Below are 18,632 nucleotides of genomic sequence, written 5' to 3' on the forward strand. Positions count from 1 at the left end.
TAGACAACATATATTTAATTAACTAACAAAGATAATTATTCATTCAACATATTATATAAAAATACTCTAGCTTTACATTTTTTATTACTTTTAAGTGTAACTTATTTTATACACACATATATATATATATACTAGGTAAAAGTAACGTGCAATGCACGTTTGCTTAATTTTAAAATTATAGATATTGTATATAATTTTAATAAAAATTGGTTCATTATTTTTTTAAAATATATATTTATAATCGAATGAATTATAGTTCTATATTATATATAAATATTTATATTAATAATTTTTACATATATGACATCTAAACATAACATTGACATAGTTATATATTTACATGACTACATGACATATATATAAAATAGAATAATATTTAAAAAGAAATTGATAATAGAAATAAAATAAGAATAGAAAAAGTCATAATATAGACAATAGTATATCTGCATCAACTATTTTTAGATTATAATATATCTCGCAATGTCCTTTGGTGAATTTGATGAATAAAAAAAGCTCCAATCACCTGATAAAAATAAACTATTACACAAATTTATAAGATAAAAAAATAATATACATGTTTTTATTATTTTTAAATAAATATGATTTAATTATTTAAATTATCATAAAATATCTTTAAAATATTTTATTTTAATTAATTAATTTATTTATTTTTGTTTAAATTTATGTTTATTCTAGTTTTTTAATGTGACAGTGACAACAAATAATTATATATTATATGTTTAATATAATATTAAGTTTGATTAAATTTTATTTAAGTTATAAAATATATGATTTTATTATTTTTAAATAATTATCATGGTAAAATATCTCAAAAATATCTTATTTTAATTTGTTTAATTATTTATTTATTTAAGTTTAAGTCATGTTTACAATCTACGCTTAAATATAAGAATATTCTGTTAAATATAAGAATATTCCGTTAAAGTTAACTGAAAAAATTAAAAAACCGTTAAAACCAAAAATTTCCGTTATCTACACACTTTTTATATAGAATAGATATCGATCTATTTGCTACAATTTTATTAGCTGAATGAATGACTTGACATTTTGGCCATCAATAATGGGAAGGAGCTAGAGAATAATTACTTGCAAGGGTTTTCATAGCAGACAGAGGTTGCAGAAGAGGTAATTTACTGCTTGTGATCAATACTTAATAAATAATCAATTATTATGTATGGAATCAGATCTCCTTCAAAATTCTGAGGAAAAGAAATATTTTATGGAATTATTTTGATAACTATTCTTAATTTTCTTCAAAATAATGATCTTTATTCTCTTCTCTGCCTTGTTCCCTCATGGAATACAAATTTATGTTATATATATATATATTTATATAAATGCATGCTTAGTGTTTTGTATGTACGCTTTATATGTTTAATCTGTGTTATTATGTGTTATATACACATACATATATATTTAAGGTAAGAATTGAATTACGTATAGTCTCATTTTTTTGCTAAAATTATTTTATATATAGTCTCATTTTTTTGCTAAAATTAAATATTGTTTTTATAATGTCTTATGCTCTTTGAAGTTAATTATGTTGTTTTATGATATCTAACTATAATATATTTTAGTGTAAATATTATTAAAATTATTTAAATTTGACATATTTTTTTCTAACTTCAAATATTAGTTTTAATTTGAATAATGATTAAAATTATGTTTAAAAAATTGTTTTCTAATAATATATTTGTTAATTTTATTTAATCAGAACTAACAAATATTATTTTTTTACATATTAATTTAGTATTTATTAAATTACATATTTTACTTATGCTTTATTGAATAATTTTATTAATTTAAACAAAATTTCTAAGATTTGTTTAAAATTTATTTAATTAATTTAGGATTTAATTATTACTTAAATTATTTAATTAAAGTTTATTTTTATTAAAATTTAGTTGCATAATGTTAATGTTAATTTTTTTTAATGTTAATTTAAAAATACATTATTTTACTTATCAATTCACTATTTATTAAATTAGAAATTTTATTGAGCACTTCTACTAATATTCACAATATCTTTAAATTTTACAATTCTATAAAAAATTTGGTAGCATAACAACTATATTTTCATCTACCCCAAAATTTAAAATCCTGCAAATAATACATAAAAAATATCCAGACCCAGATCATGCAGAGAGCAATACAAATACATTTTAAACGACTATATAATTTATAATTATTAGTCTAAATTTTATTAATTATTCAATTTTCTAAGCAAAATATCAAAATTCTACTAAAAATTAACAACAACAAATCATCATTAAAGATAGGTTGAAGCACATTTATATTCATAAAATATTCACATTAATATTCATAAAATATTTATGGTGAATAAAATTATGAATAATACATAAACAATTTTGTGGTTGACATCAGAATGCGTGAAACTGACACTACAGGAAAAAGGGGTATTAGCGACGACATTTTTCGTCGCTAGAAGGGAATTTATCGTCGCTGGAGGCTCTAGCGACTACATGGTCGTCGCTAGTTGTCGTCGCTATAACCCGGTCGCTAATTGGTTTTTATTAGCGACGATCTTATAATTGTCGTCGCTATAGGTTATAGCGACAACATTAGTCGTCGCTAGAGTCCGATAAATTCGTCGCTGGATGACTTCATATTTCCGTATTTGCTTTTTTTCTAGCGACGACTTATTCCCTATGTCGTCGCTAGAGGTCTTATACGTTGTCGCTAGAGATATTATTTATTTATTTTTAATTTGCTTTTTTCTATAATTATTATATATTTTATTTGATTTTTTTTTATTGAAACATAAATAAATCTAATAAAATTTTTTAATTTGCTTTTTTTTTTTATATTTATTATATATTGTATTTGATTTTTTTAATTGAAACATAAATAAATCTAATAAAATTTAATAATCATAAAATTTTATAAATATAATGTTCCAATAAAACAAGGTAAGTCTAAATAAAGTAGAATGTGATATATAATATTTTCCTAAAGTTAAATTACATAAAGTATAAAGTCATAAATAATGTTCTCCAGCATCCTATTGAGTAGGAGGTGTCGGATCCTGACCATCACCTGGCTGAGAAGATCCAGAACCTGAGGCTCCACCAAGTCTAGCCATGTACTCCTCAACGATTCGGAGACGTTCGACCACATCCCGCATCTCTTGGGCAGTAGGGGGCGGTGACGGTGGTTGAAGTGTGTCAGTCACTTCACGTTCCGCGCTCGAGCGAATCCGACGACCAAGTCCTGTCTGATGGCCCCGACGGCGTCCAAAGACTGTCTGAACAAGGGCAATGTCGTCCACCTCAGTTGTGGCAGTACTCGCATTAGAGGTGGTCGTAGAAGATTGGGTCTGCTGAGTTTGACGTACCTCCAACAACTTTTCCTGTATTATTGAATTTTTAATACAACTATTGCAAATTTACAAAGTAAGAAAAATATAAAAAATATAAAAAATATACAATTACTTACATAATTATCATGTGCTACTTGACTGACCCAACCTCTCCCTTCTTTATATTTAGCATCCATCCAAGTTTCTGGAACGCCTGAGAGATGGCCAGTTTGCATATTGCGCTAATATACAAAAATTATTTAGAAATTTAATAAAAATATATGAATTTTTTTAAAAATTTAATAAGAAAAAATACCTTCTTATAACGAAGTGCTGGCGTAGACTGCGATCCTGGGAAGCTATTTTGTTTTTGTTTTGCTCGATTCGCAGCATTAATCTCAGAGCGCCTCTACAAAATGACATTGTGTTAATTATATATATGTTATATTAACAAAACTAAATTAAAAAGAAATTTTACCTTCACTTCAGGTCGATCAAAATAATCAAGCGCTTTCTTCCATTTTTCTTCTACCAAACCATCAGGAGCATGTCTCCGACCATGCTTCTTTATGTGAGTAGATATATCATTCTTCCATTCTGAGTAACGATCAGCGCAAGATCGTTGAATGCCGAGAAGAATGCCACTTCGATGTTCTGCCCCATACCGAGTGAGACCAATATCGAATAAATCATCCTAAATTAAAATAAATTAAGTTAATTAGTCAAATTTAACATTAAATTCAACAAAATACAAAAGATAAGAAATAAATTACCTGTAGACGAGGAAATATTCGATCTCTAACTTCCTTTGGTACTTTATCCCATCGATCATAGTCGGGATCGACATATTGTCGAATGAGAAGGCCGATCTCCCGAGACAAATGGTGAGAATATTCACCAATTTCCTTGTACGTCTTTCCTCGAACATCCCACTCAAGGGGTAATGGTCTACCTAAGGCAGCCCTAGCCTCTCGGGTTGATATCCCTTTGTTGATGCCACACCTTTTTATTGCAGGCACTATTATTTTACAATTGCATAATATTAAATTATACATTTATAGTTATAAGGTTAATTTATGCATAAATACAGTAGATAGTGCATGAATTACCTCTCTCACAGTCAGCCTCTATATGTGTTGGATCTCAAGGAGGATCTGCCCCGCCATCACCTCCGTGATGTCGCATTACCGCAGAAGACATCTAATAAATTTAAATATAATGATATATATATGTGTGCATATAATAAAATGTTGACAAATAAAGATAAACATAAATAATATGGTTATCCATAAATAATATTATCATTCAATCTTTGAATGTAAAAATTACAACTTAATCATCACTATAATATTCATTATCACTATCATTCTCATTTTCTTCTACATTATCTTCTTCTAAGTCCATCTCTTCCTCTTCCTCTTCCTCTTCATCGACCATCTCCTCTTCCTCTTCATCAACCATTTCCTCTTCCTCTTCCTCTTCATCTTCCTCTTGATCAACAGGAGTATCTACATTGACAATAGATGGCGGTTGATCTCTACGGCAAAAATTTATTTCTGGCAACGGACCAAGATCGACAAACAATTGGAAATCAGATGATATTGTGTCATGCATAACATCTATTTCAATGGGATCCAACTATTCATCAGCTGCTGGGGTGTCCCACACATTTCTATGATGAACTTCTTCAACAATTTTCCAATCTCGGTCATTTTTCAAATCATCAAGATAGAAAATTTGTTTTGCCTGAGTTGCCCAGATAAATTTGTCATCTTTGTACCACTCGAACTTGGTAAATATTCTGGTTATATTATTTTCATTCTTCATCCTACTCTTGGTAGGATCTATATCAAACCATTTACACTTGAATAATACAACAGAACAACCAGCAAGGTATGACATCACTATAACCTCTTCTAATTGGCCGTAGAAACTTTTGTTGTCTACTCCGGGTACTAAGATACCACTGTTTTGAGTTTTCAAATTTTTATCTCTATCATAGCACAAAAATCGAACTCCATTAACAATACACCCAGTGTATGAAGAAACAAGATTAGAGGAGCCGCTTGCTAAGGAGAATAACTCTTCAGAAGCTTCTGCAGATCCCGCTTGTCGAAGATTGTAAAGCTTATTGTAAAACCACATGGGGAACTCCTTTTTCTGTAATTGATCTAGGTTTTCAGCACCACTAGATAAAAGGATCTGCTTGTGCTCTCTACACATATAAAATATGAAAGACTTAAAAAATTTGAAAGATAAATGGAAGAGTAGATAAATATATTGTTAGTGTGATCAAAGTACTTACTGAATATATGGGAGAATCTCAACGCAATTGTTGAGAATGTACCACTCAGCAGTTTTTTTAAGTTCATCGTCCAAAGTTGTTAATGTCTTCTTACCGATCGGACGACCTTGAGATTGAAACACAGACAACTTCTTTGGTGATGGAATTGCATCAACATTTCTATCTGGACGATTAAACCTTGTTTCCACCCCTTTGAAGTACATAGAACAGAATGTCAATGCTTCATCGACGACATAACCCTCAGCTATGGAACCCTCAGGACGAGCTTTATTACGCACATAATGTTTCAATTTTTTCATGTATCTCTCAAAGGGATACATCCACCTCATGTGTACTGGACCTCCATCTATTGCTTCTTGAGGCAAATGTATCATTAGGTGAACCATAACATCAAAAAATGCTGGCGGAAAAATGATTTCTAGTCCGCAAAGAATTTCAACAATTGATGTTTTCACTTTCTCCAAATCAGAAACAACTAGAGTTCTAGCACAAATAATCTTGAAGAAAGTGCATAAGTCAATAATGGTCTTGGCAATAGGTTTTTCTAGGAATGAATGAACACCAATTGGCAAAAGACGTTGCAATATGACATGACAATCGTGGGATTTCAACCCAGTAATCTTAGTGTCATTTTCAATCACATTCTTCCTTAGATTAGATGCAAACCCATCAGGAAATTTGACTGATTTCAAAAATCGACAAAACTTATGCCGATTTTCAGGAATAAATGTGTATTTCGCTGCCGGCTTTTCCATTCGACCATTTACCATTCTCAGATGCAATTCTGGCCTTATCTTCATCTTCTCCAAATCTACTCTAGCGCTAATTGTATCTTTGGTCTTATTTTCCAACCCGACTATTGTGCCAACTAAGCTGTCGCATACATTTTTCTCAACATGCATGACGTCTAGGTTGTGTCGCAACTTCATATTGGCCCAATATGGGAGCTCAAAGAAAATGCTTTTTTTACGCCAACCAACTTGCTCTTTTGTGCGTTTCCTTTTTTGTCCACCGTAGCTAACATGCTTACCAGGAAGAGATTCAGGCATAAAATTCATTTGTGTGAAAATAGCTTCAGTGCTAAATTCCTCTGGAGGTGGTCTTTTCTCAACTGAACCATATAACTTCTTCTTTTTTCTAATTTGGTGTCCCATTGGTAAAAAATGTCTGTGACCGTAAAATGCAACCTTATTTTGCAAACGAACTGATGGTGTTGATACATTGCATGTAGGACAAGCAGTGTAACCTTGACCACTCCATCCAGAAAGACTACTCCTCGCTGGAAAATCATTTATAGTCCACAATAAAGCTGCTCGAAGCTTAAAAAAACTACCATCAACAACATCTCGAGTCTGAACACCGTTCACCCATAATTCCTTCAGCTCATCAACCAATGGCCTTAAGAAAACATCAAAATCTTTTCCAGGTGAATGTGGACCAGGAATTAATAAAGTCAACATAAAGTTAGTCTCTTTCATGCATAACCACGGTGGCAAGTTGTAAGTCGTTAACACAACCGGCCACATGCTATAAGACAAACTCATATTTCCAAAAGGATTGAATCTATCAGCAGCCAATCCAAGACGCACATTCCTAGGTTCCATTGCAAACGTTGGATTGCTCCGGTCAAAATCCTTCCATGCTTTCCCATCTGCAGGATGCCGCATGATACCATCTTCTTTAACACGCCCTTCATGATGCCATCTCATATGTTGAGAAATGTGTCTTGACGCGTATTTTCGCATCAACCGAGGGGTCAATGGAAAATAACGCATAACTTTTTGGGCCACTTTCTTCCCCTTGGTATTTTTATCCACCCAACGATCCTCCCCACAAATTGGGCACGTGTGTTTTCCTGCATTTTCCTTCCAAAACAATGCACAATCATTCTTACAAACATGGATTGACTCGTAACCCAAACCCAATTTCCTCATCAACCTCTTCGCCGCATAATGTGACTTTGGTATCTTATTTGGAGATGGGAATGCATCTTCCAACAACTCCAAGATTCAATCAAAAATTTTGTTAGGAATTTTCCCCAACACTTTGAAATGCATCAACTTAGCTACGAAATTCAAAGATGTGTATTTGTCACACCCTGGGAATAACGGAGACTCCATCTCGGCAAATAAGTCATTATAGTATTGGCTAGTACCTCTGCATTCTGATGCTGGTGGTATCTCATCATCAACCTCGTTCTCATCATCTTCACAATTGTTAGGTTGTGCTATATCATTAAGAGCATCCATCATCTCGTCCTCGTGACATTGGTGGACCACTCTATTGGTCGGTATTATTTCCTCCTCTCCATGCCAGTACCAATTTGTATAACTTCGTAGAAAACCATTCTAAAAAAGATGACTTTCTAACACACCAATCGTTTGCAATTCGATATTAAGACACTTGTTACAAGGACACTTCACTAGTCCCCTTGTATCCACAAATTGTTGAGCTCTCTCAACAAATGCAAACGCTCCAGCAACATACTCATCAGAAAATTTATTTGAATTATTAATCCAAGTCTTGTCGATCGACATTCTATAGGACACTGCACAGTGTAAGAAATTATTAATTATTACACTGCACAGTGTAAGAAATTATTATTTGAATTATTATTTTTTCAATGAATTATCATGTTTTACAAATAAATCAGCAATAACTTATTAGATTAAAGTTTATTAATTAATAAATTAAGTGAGTAATTAATAATCAATTTAATTTCAATTTTATATATAATATAGTAATTACTTTTATTTGATTTAATTATTTGTTTTATTATACTTATTTTATTAATTATTACCTTTATTGGTTATTAAATTTAGTAAAAAATTTATAAGTTTATGCATATTGACCATTTATGATTATTATTTGTTGTATAATTTTATTGATTCACTCTTTACTACTTTCTTCTTTTTATTTTTTTTAACGAACGCAAATTGCTTGCTCAGAGTTGATGTATGGTACATATATACATAAATTTCCCTAAAAAAACACACACATGTACCATACATCTTAATTAGAAATATATCATATTTTTTCTTGGGTAAACCTGACTCCATATTTCTTGAGGAAAAATAATTGCATCAAGAAAATGGATAGACTATTACAAAAGGATAGGAAGTAATTAAAGAAAAATAACATCACAAAGAACAACAAATATACATATTATTCTGAAAAACTCAAAACTTGTAAAAATAGTAAGACTTCTTTTTATTGATAAAAAACAAATATATTATTTTAAATAGGATTAAATATGTGTAAATATCAATCTAGTTATAGGTAGCTATAGCTTAAACATATTGTATTAATTGCATGGAATTAGATTAACCTCCACTTAACTCTATATTGGGTTCTATTAGAACAACATATATTTTTCTACATACATTAAAGTTTTACAAAAATTCAATTGAAACATGTATTCTCTTAAACTTATAACACATAATGAAGAAAAAAAAACCAAAATAAACAAGCCTAAATACAGAGAATAAACACATTTGAAGAGTAAATACCTCAATAAATCAATCAAAATCCAAAGTCTTTCGTTATAGAAAATCCTGCAAAACCAAGCTCTTGCTCAAATTGCAATCAACAATTAATCCTGAAAATTAAAAATGCAGTGGTTAGTCAACAGAGTACGAATTAATAAAAAGAAGAGTAATGCAGTAGTGATTTATTATGTGGTTTGGTGTTGTTACATTTCGTTAGTTCAAATTAATTAAACCCAAGATATTGAAATTTGCTTCAGCATATGTGTATATATAAGTATAACCTTCTTCACAAATAATTTCTTCAAGAAAGTAAAGAATGGCTTGAATCATTCATTCATGCATGCATTTTTCCACTTTTTTTTTTTCTGAAGTGAACCCCATCTCTCAATAGAGACAATGACATACAATTCATGAATTAGAGGTAAAATAACAAACTAACTATCATTTAATGCAATATAGTCTTTCTTAACTCACACATGTGCAAATATATATATTTATAATTTTTTTTAAAATATATTTTTTTCACAAAAATTCTCTACCATTTCCTCTTTGATCACCTCTATACGTTGCCCTTGCTCTGCCACACATTCTGGTTTCTATCTTTTTTTTGCATTCTTAAGCATAAAACAAAATAACATAATTAAAAATTATTTCTTTAAAAAATAACAAAAACACAAACCAACCCCACCACGTTCAGCTAAAAAAGTGGTTATTACAAAGCTGAGAAAATTTCATTTGTTTTAAAAAGAAAAAAAAAAATAAGACAGAACACAGCAAAGACACGGTTTAGCCACGAAGATATTTTCTCTCGTTCTTTTTATTTATTTATTTTTCAGTTTCTAAAGATTTTACAAAGCATTGCCTTTTTTAGTTTGTGCTTTTCTCTGTTGTATAACAGCAACATCCCAACTAACCGTTCCATATACCATTTAAGCTCTCACACACTCTTCTTCTTCTTCTTCTTCAACACTCACTCATTTCTCTCTTTAATCCTCTCCCAACGGTTACTTTCGTTTTCTTAAATGACTAAAAACACATAAGGAAGTTTTGAAATATAAGTAAACTCATAATTTACTCAAAAAAAGTTTCAATTCTTTCAATTCCTCAAAGCATCAAACTCAGCAGTATCAATTAATTCAGCTTCAAAAGAAAAATACCAATCCAATCCAATGGTGAATGCTTGTCGTTTGAAGGCAAATGGTTTTGCTAATTATTATTCTATGACTGTCAAGATAATAAAATAAGCTGGTTGACCCAAAACTAATCAACTCATTCAACATTAATTAATCAAGCAAGAAATTTCAATATTGTAGCTTATTAAAAGTGGTTAGTCAACATAGTACAAATTAATAAAAAGAAGATTAATGCAGTAGTGATTTATTATACCAAGCAATATATATATACCAAGTAATAGATGGGTAGTTTTGTTTCCTGTAATACTACAACCAAATATTTTAAAATGTCAAACAGTAGCAACTAAACATATAAAACACAATTACGATCCAAAGAAATCATTTCGAAAATGCATGTGAAGATATCAAATTCGAGTTCATAGTTTGCCTCGCCTCACCACAATAGAGTCGCTTACATGTTTTTCTTCACACAAATTTTGTCATAATAATGCAAGTACTTCTTTTTAGATTGATGTACTACACATATATTTATTTAACTTCTTCCATATTTTATGTGTCCTCTGGCTCTGTATTGCTCTTTGATTTCTTACTTAGTTTGTGTTTACTAACTGTTTGACAAATTGCTTTAACTAGCGTCTAGGAGTGTGTATTTCTGATATTGTACTGTGTTAGTTGTCATTGCAGGAACTTATAATCTAGATAAACTACCAAGTTTTCATATATATATATATGTATAAGTATATATAAATCTTTAAAGGAATTGGAAACTTAATATTGTGATATTGTTTAATGAAATGACAAACTGAGAAAGTAAATTTGTTGAAACTTGAAATAGGCAAAAATGGCAGCATTAGGCAAGAACTCTCTATATCTCTCTCTAATCCCTAATAACCAATATAACAGAGTCAAACTCCATAGTAAAGAAACTGAATTCTACTAAATTAGCACCAGGAAATTCTCAGTCGAAAACTCAGTTAAAGAGTATACAAAATTAGCTCTGCTACTGCGACCAGTACAAGTAGTGATAATAGATTATATCCATGTCTCTCTACTAAAAGATGACAATAATGCAAGTACTTCTTTTTATATTCTTTTTCCTTTATTCATTGGCACCTTAAATGGTTAGCTAACTAGGAAAAGGGAGAGAAAGAACTCATCAAGTAAGAATTGTTGCCAAATTACAGCAAATGACTGAGACATTATTATAAGCATCAGAAAAACTAAAACCCACGTCTAGAGAGAGAAATGAGTGAACAGAGTTCTAGCATGAACGGTCAAGCTTACTTAAACTAATACATTATTATAAGCATCAGAAAAACTAAAGAGGAAGCAAGATTGATGAGTCGACCAAAGAAAAACCTTACCAGATAGACAAATCCTTCAGCAGCTTGAACAATGGCTTTCATTCGATCATTAGGAGTAGTGGGTGTGGTTAGCAATACCTTTGAAGCACACAAGAAGATGCAGGTTAATTTCATTTAAAAAAAAAAAAAACAGAACACTGTATCTATCCAAATGAATGAAAAATCGGAAGGCCAATAAGACACACCAGTACAATATTCTTTTTCAGAGCTTCCTTTCTTAAATTATCAGTCTCTTCTAATGGAACATCTGGGACTACAAGCCCTGCAAACATCAAGAAGTGCAATAAGATATATAACAACATAAACAAAATAGTTGTCCTTTTCAAAGAGATAATGAAGAATTTAAATCAAAATATAAGACAGTAATTACTTAAAAAACTAAAATTCTCAATTTCCATATATGCACATTACTGCATATTCTTTGAAAGAACCTTCTTATAATTTCATAACTCCATTTATGATAGTGAAAAGTGAAAACCTATTGGGTTAGCAATATAAATTCACCCCTAAAAATCAAGAATATTTCAAAGCTTATAAACTTAGCTACATGACAATAAACTACAAGCAGCAAAGTGTGCCACCAAAATTAATTTACTAAATGATTTAATTAACCATGTAAATCTGAGCAAGGACGACCAAGAACTTAGAACTTTCTATATTTACTCTGCATATAACAAACTCTACTACCATTCCTCAACTCCATCAGTATCAATTCAAAAGCATTATATTTCTACACACTTAGAGCCTAGCTAAGCCAAGCAAAGGCAAATAGAATCACCGTATATATGTACAGGGTCCCATAAAAGAAGAAAATGAAAAATCCCAATGTAATCCTAAATCTTTAGTCAACATTTACATATGATAGTTTGATTCTACCACAGGAATCAAAAGCACTGAAAAATGCACTTTACTCAAACAAGTCCAAAACAGGACATACACATGCAAAACAGAGAGGGTGTCACAAAAGAATATATATATATAAAAATGAACTGAACAATACTAATAATAAAAAACTAAATACTTATATATATATACCGTATAACTAAATATTTATATATATATGTATGTACCGTAGATGGAGATTCTCCGATGAAGCTTGGAGGAACCGTACGTCTCCGGCGGCTTGGAAGAGCCACAGACGGCGCTTGGAGGATGGGCTTTTGTGCAATTGGGGTTCTCACGGTTTGGGGTTTGAGTTCTGAGAGAAGAGAGAGAGGAGTTTGGGGGTTTCGGTTTGGGTTTGGGTCTGAAAATAAAGGAGGTTGGGTCTGAGAAGAGAGAGAGTGAGGAGGTTGGGTCTGAGAAGAGAGAGAGTGAGGAGGTTGGGTCTGAGAGGAGGGAGAGAGGGGTTCGGTTGGGGTCTGAGAGGAGGGAGACAGGGGTTCGGCTGAGAGGAGAAGGGAGCTGTTTGTGTTTGGGGAGTCGGTTTGCTTAATCTGAACATAAAGGGAGAGAGAGAGAGAGAAAAGTCAATAAAGGAGGGAAATCAATTGCTTTTCGCGCGAACAGGGGCCGCGTGTATGAAATAACCTCTAGCGACGATTTTTTTCATGTCGTCGCTAGAGGTGTCGTCGCTAGATACTGTTATTCTTGTAGTGTGAGACAAATGCTCAATCTAGAACGGTTTTTAATGATCTTCGGACGACCACACTAGGAGCACTACTCTCTGTGATTGCCTATTATGTTATAACGAAATTGTTCTTAGGTTTTCATAGAGCCTAAAACATAATGTCTAGTGAATCATATATTTTTAAATAATTAGGGAGTAACCACATCATCTTTAATTATAGGATCATATATTTTTAAATAATTAGGGAGTAACCACGTCATCATATTAATATGATAGGATCACATAATGGACATAAATTGTGATTGATTATATGTAAATGTTTTTTATTATAAAACGCCAAAATTTGCTAGCTTCACTAGAAAATTCATAGTTAGCAAGATACTTGCAGCTTTAATATCTTTGTGAACTATTGGCCTCTCATAACAACTATAATAAAATAATAATTAAACAAAAAAAATTAAGGACTATTTTACCTACGCAAACACTATATATCAATAGTGTGGTATGCATATTGCGGATGGCTATTTGCTATCATATAAGAAGCAGATTTTAAATGAGGAAATGAATGAAATGTTAATTATGTGGCGAAATCTTAGTGACAGAATATGAAATTCACACATGCAATTCTATTGATAGTAACTAGTAAATCATCCACGAGTTGGTAAATAATTTTTGGAATTATGCGCACAATATTATAGAGTCAATTAAGCACAAAAGGGTATTTAAAAAATAGGAAAATTTTCATACGCGCGCATACCTAAAAAACATACACACCAAGCCATCTTAATTAAGCTTTTACTTTTCAGAAGAATAATGACATCCATGTTTTTGAGAACTACCTAGCTAGAGGAATATGTTGTTCTGGGGCCGTACTATAGTTCATCATTTCCACCAACAAATCTTTTGATTCAACCATACTATTGTTGTTCTTCCAGGTTAACTCTGCTGCCAAACACTCCTTTAATTCAGTTGCTACGTGATTCATAGTTGGCCTATTGGAGGAAGTTTTCGAGACACAAGCCATTGCTATTTCAATAGTTTTCCAAACAGTATTAACACAAAAACACCCTTCAAGTCTTGGATCGATAATGTTTTCAATATCTCCATTTACAAGCTTCGAACCAACCCACTGTATTACGTGAGCATTCTCTCTCGCTCTTGTTAACACTGGACGAGCTGTGATTAACTCCAATAATACAACTCCAAAACTGAAAACATCACTTTTCTCATTGAGCCAATTTGTTGAATAATACCTGCATGTGAAGAAATCAATATTTATATATATATATATATATATATGTATTACAATTTTGTAAAAATAATAGAGCTTAGTACTTACTCGGGGTCGAGATATCCAGGAGTACCAACAACATTGGTGGATACACCAAGACTGCCACTAACACTTTGTTTGTCATCCTCGTTGGAGAAAATCTTGGACACGCCAAAATCAGCTAGTTTAGCTTGAAACTTTTCATTCAACAAAATGTTTGTCGACTTCACATCTCTGTGAATTATTGCCGGCTTGCATCCGTTGTGCAAGTACTCAAGTCCTGAAATGTATAAATTTGGTACATAAAATGGGAACTCAAGTAATTCATAATGATAGTCAGTTTAGACAAAATCTTAAACCATTCAATTAAATGTTATTAATTCGAGAAAAAAAAAAATGTTGTTATCATTACTAACCTTGTTCTGTGTCTATTGCTATCCGAAGTCTGTCTTCCCAACTCAGGATGCTTGGACTTCTACCTAGACATTGATAAAAAGAGGTATTAATGTTAATTAATTAAACATAAATTGATCTGCATTAATTAGTTATATCGTCTACGTGAATATGTAAAGAGAAAGCTAATAAATTTAGGGCCAAATTTAAATTAAATTGGCAAAAATTGTATCCGTATCCGCCATAAATACTAAATAAAAATTAAATACAGACCTAAAAGTAGTGATTTTAAGTTTCCCATAGCCATGTACTCGTAGATGAGTCCAATATGATCCTTCTCGTTGCAATATCCAACAAGGGTAGTCAAGTTTCTATGATGAACTCTCATAAGTGACTTAAGCTGTATAACACATATATGATTGTTTCAATATATATATAAAAATATGAGAATGTTTCACTTTAAGCCCTACCGGTGGGACTCTCAGTGTTTACAACCCGTGAACAGTTTTCGACGCGATTTTTTTTATGACCGTGTATATTATAGTTATTTAGAGCATCCTGCAAATTTTCAGAAAATTCCGAATAGTTTACAGTACCGAAAACTAAGTGCAAACATGTTGTTGCACCGTCACTAATTTTTTTTATGCACGTGGAAAACAACATGTTTGAACCTAGTTTTCGGTACTGTAAACTATTCGAAATTTTCTGAAAATTTGCAGATACTCTAAATAGCTATAATATACACGGTCATAAAAAAAATCACGCCGAAAACTGTTCCCGGGTCGAGAAACACTGAGAGCCCTACTAGAGCTTAAAGTGAAACCCTTGTAGCAAAATCATAACTATATATATATATCATTTAATAACTATATATGTAACAAAATCAGAATTATATTGTGCCTCTGCATGAAATTGTTGATGCCCTTGGAATGACGAGAGAGACAGCATCTTCACTGCAACCTCAATGCCCCTTAAGTTGCCGTAGTAAACCTTTCCAAATCCGCCTTCTCCTATTATCCTATCAAAGTTGTTGGTTATTCTCAGAATCTCTGAGTACGTAAATTGTTGTTTTTTTGAAAAAATATTATCATCATTCTCTCCTCCAATATTGGACTCTGCATCAACAAATGTAAATTTAGATCATCAATGTTGAAATTCGAAATAAAGAATCCCAGACTATATATACATGCGTTTTCTTAGCAAAAGTTATTACAGTAATTAGAATTTTCTAACCCTTCAAATCTTTAGGGGCCGCTGGCCGTCTTGATCTTCTTTTGAAGATCCAAATTACTGACACAATAATAAATACGATAACAAGTGATACGCCGAGTGAAGCAACCAGTGGGACAACAATTTTTTTTTTCTTTTTTTCGCACGATGAGCACGGACTGTTCATGTTTGTATCAAAGCTGTTGAGAAGATAGTGAATTAATTTATCAATGACGACTATTCAATTAAATATATTTTGGCAACATTTATTTTTATTTATTTTTGAGGTAAGAGGAAATTTTTGTTCTTTAAGCAAGTTTAAAAGACACAAATTAAAGGAGACCATTTATATAATTAAAAGAGAAAGGCACCTTAAATATAATTGATTATTCTTTAATCTTTGAAGGAGTGCGTCTGGGATTGGGCCAGTGAGGTTGTTTCCTTTAAGGTTTCTGTGAGAAAGGGACGATAAATAAGTAATTTTAGATCATTTATAAATAAATTTTGTAAGTGATTTCCTGATCGATCAGAAACTTACAAAAATTTTAAGGATGAAAGTTGAGCCAAAAATTCAGGCACGGCCCCGTTCAGGCTGTTGTTTGATAAATCCCTGCAATGAAATGCCCTAATAAGTAATTATATATAAAACAATTAATTAATAAGGATATAGTGTGTATTTTTGGTATGAATTTCAAGGCTGGTGATTGAGATAATTAATTACAGATTGTTTAACATGGTCAGATTGGCAATGGAAGAAGCAATTTCCCCCTTTAGTTCACATGACGACAGATTCCTGCACGTTCAAACAAAGTGTGTCAACAGAGTTGGAACGAAACAAAACCACTGATATGACTATTTTGTTGGTATTAAAATAGACTTACAAAGACACAATGTTAGACGAATTATTGGAATCACACCCAACACCATCCCACGTGAAATTGCCAGGGTTACAAGGATCTCCTTGCCAGTTTCTCTTTAATCCATATACTTCCTTGACATTCCACATAGATTTTTCTAGAATAATTGATGTATATATAACATGCATATATAGTAAGAAATATATTATAGTATTAACTACGAAGAAAAAAGTATATTATATACATAATACATGTAGAATCATACCATCCATTTGGTTGGTTTCTTTTTGTGAGAGCTCTTTTTGGATGTAAATCTCCATGGCATTTATAAGGGGCGGTAGCGTTGAGTTTTTGGTTTTTCTGAGCGAAATACTCAGTTTTACTCCACCTTCAACTTCTACGGCTTCGGTGCTATGGATGCTATCTCCGCTCAAGTATTCGGGAGACATGTTATCGTACCAGGATTTATCATTAACGTAGATATCGAATTCTCTTGTTTCGTTCTCGTTGAGTTGTTCGAGTTCCGCAAAATACATGTAGAGGAAAAACCTTTCGGTGCTGCTCATGCTAGGCCAAGTAATACTTATGTCATTAGTACTATTTCTGTCAAGGGTGTACGCAGTGTTCATGACGGTGAACGGTATTTCGTAAACGCCTTTTGTGATAGAGTTTACACCACTAAGAGAAGCAGTTAAGAATGGGGACCACTTCTTTCTCCCGCAGGACATCCAGAAACGATCATAAATATCATCCTTGTACCTATAAATATAACATATGTTATCGTACATAAACACCTAATTAATTATTGAATCAGCCAATTAATAATTAATAATAGTGGTACGTAAGAGCATGAGAATGAGAATGAAGTATAACCTCAACTCTTCGTCATCTGTTGACGATGAATAATCAGGCCGAGAATGAAGTTTTAGGAACGTGCCATTTTTTGTCTGATAAATTTTGTCTGCTAGAGGTCTTAGCTCTAAAGTTGATATGAATGAAGCTCCGTTATTTGTGTTTACTAGACAAACATGTAAGCGATCGGATGAAAGCACATATATGATTTCACGGCGAATTGGGGTCCATGCATTTTCAATTGATAACGTATCCCAACAATCAACCCCAATGTACAAATCAAAAGTTGGGGGTCGGTTTATGTTGTCGTAGTTTCCATACAAAAACGTTGCTCGGATCAAATACTTGGTGCCTTGGGCTCGTGTTGGCTTCACAGTGTAACAGTTTCTGGCACCATTTGGGAAGCTTCGAACATTCCAAAGCTGCGGTTCGTTAGCCATTTCGTCCTTGTATTTTTGAGATATCACTTTCTTTTCACCGCTGTCTGTGTAGTTTTCATCTGAAAGGTAGCTGAAATTGATGCCCATTGTTTTATTTATGTAATTCGACATCTCTGAACTTCCACAGTCTATGTAAATATATCCTGAAAACGTATAAAATATGTTTATATTTAAACTAGAGCCAATATATTTATTAATTGATAATAATACTCTTTACTATATATATATATATATATGTATGTATGTGACAAGAATCATGAGGCTCCATCTAAAAACCAATTGGTGATTAGTGGAGTTACACATGTTCTTATTAATAGTTCAATATTCTTACACATATTCCATGTGGGACACCATAGTCTAATATCCCCCCTCAAGATGGTGGCGATTTTTCGCTCACCAATCTTGAATCAC

The 18,632-nt window shown here is 32.0% G+C and overlaps 1 protein-coding gene and 1 long non-coding RNA gene across 2 annotated transcripts; both read right to left on the bottom strand.

The window, feature by feature from the left end:
- Positions 1–3,824: 3,824 nt before the first annotated feature.
- Positions 3,825–11,968, bottom strand: LOC133784536 (uncharacterized). Its single transcript, XR_009871396.1, has 6 exons — positions 11,816–11,968; positions 11,631–11,708; positions 9,155–9,243; positions 4,450–4,540; positions 4,114–4,358; positions 3,825–4,034 (listed from the first exon to the last, which is right to left on the bottom strand). It is a non-coding gene; the product is annotated as an uncharacterized LOC133784536 (long non-coding RNA).
- Positions 11,969–13,855: 1,887 nt separating this feature from the next.
- LOC133783405 (LRR receptor-like serine/threonine-protein kinase IOS1) lies at positions 13,856–17,469 on the bottom strand. The gene is made up of 11 exons (XM_062223029.1): positions 17,195–17,469; positions 16,954–17,086; positions 16,794–16,865; positions 16,611–16,682; positions 16,444–16,524; positions 16,097–16,272; positions 15,764–15,978; positions 15,137–15,263; positions 14,887–14,949; positions 14,540–14,750; positions 13,856–14,453 (listed from the first exon to the last, which is right to left on the bottom strand). The coding sequence occupies exons 1-11, from the start codon at positions 17,463–17,465 to the stop codon at positions 14,036–14,038; spliced, it is 1,839 nt and encodes a 612-aa protein (XP_062079013.1). The 5' UTR covers positions 17,466–17,469; the 3' UTR covers positions 13,856–14,035.
- Positions 17,470–18,632: the final 1,163 nt, after the last annotated feature.

Source organism: Humulus lupulus, chromosome 6, assembly GCF_963169125.1.
Source record: "Humulus lupulus chromosome 6, drHumLupu1.1, whole genome shotgun sequence".
In the NCBI taxonomy this organism is placed as follows: domain Eukaryota; kingdom Viridiplantae; phylum Streptophyta; class Magnoliopsida; order Rosales; family Cannabaceae; genus Humulus; species Humulus lupulus.

Excerpts from the sequence above, each read along its gene's own strand:
- LOC133783405 (XM_062223029.1), bottom strand. The coding sequence starts at position 17,465 with ATGTATTTTGCGGAACTCGAACAACTCAACGAGAACGAAACAAGAGAA. Across the intron at positions 16,273-16,443 it reads AATAATCAATTATATTTAAG|CTTTGATACAAACATGAACA; the intron begins GTGCCTTTCTCT and ends TCTTCTCAACAG. Across the intron at positions 14,454-14,539 it reads CCTGGATATCTCGACCCCGA|GTATTATTCAACAAATTGGC; the intron begins GTAAGTACTAAG and ends CTTCACATGCAG.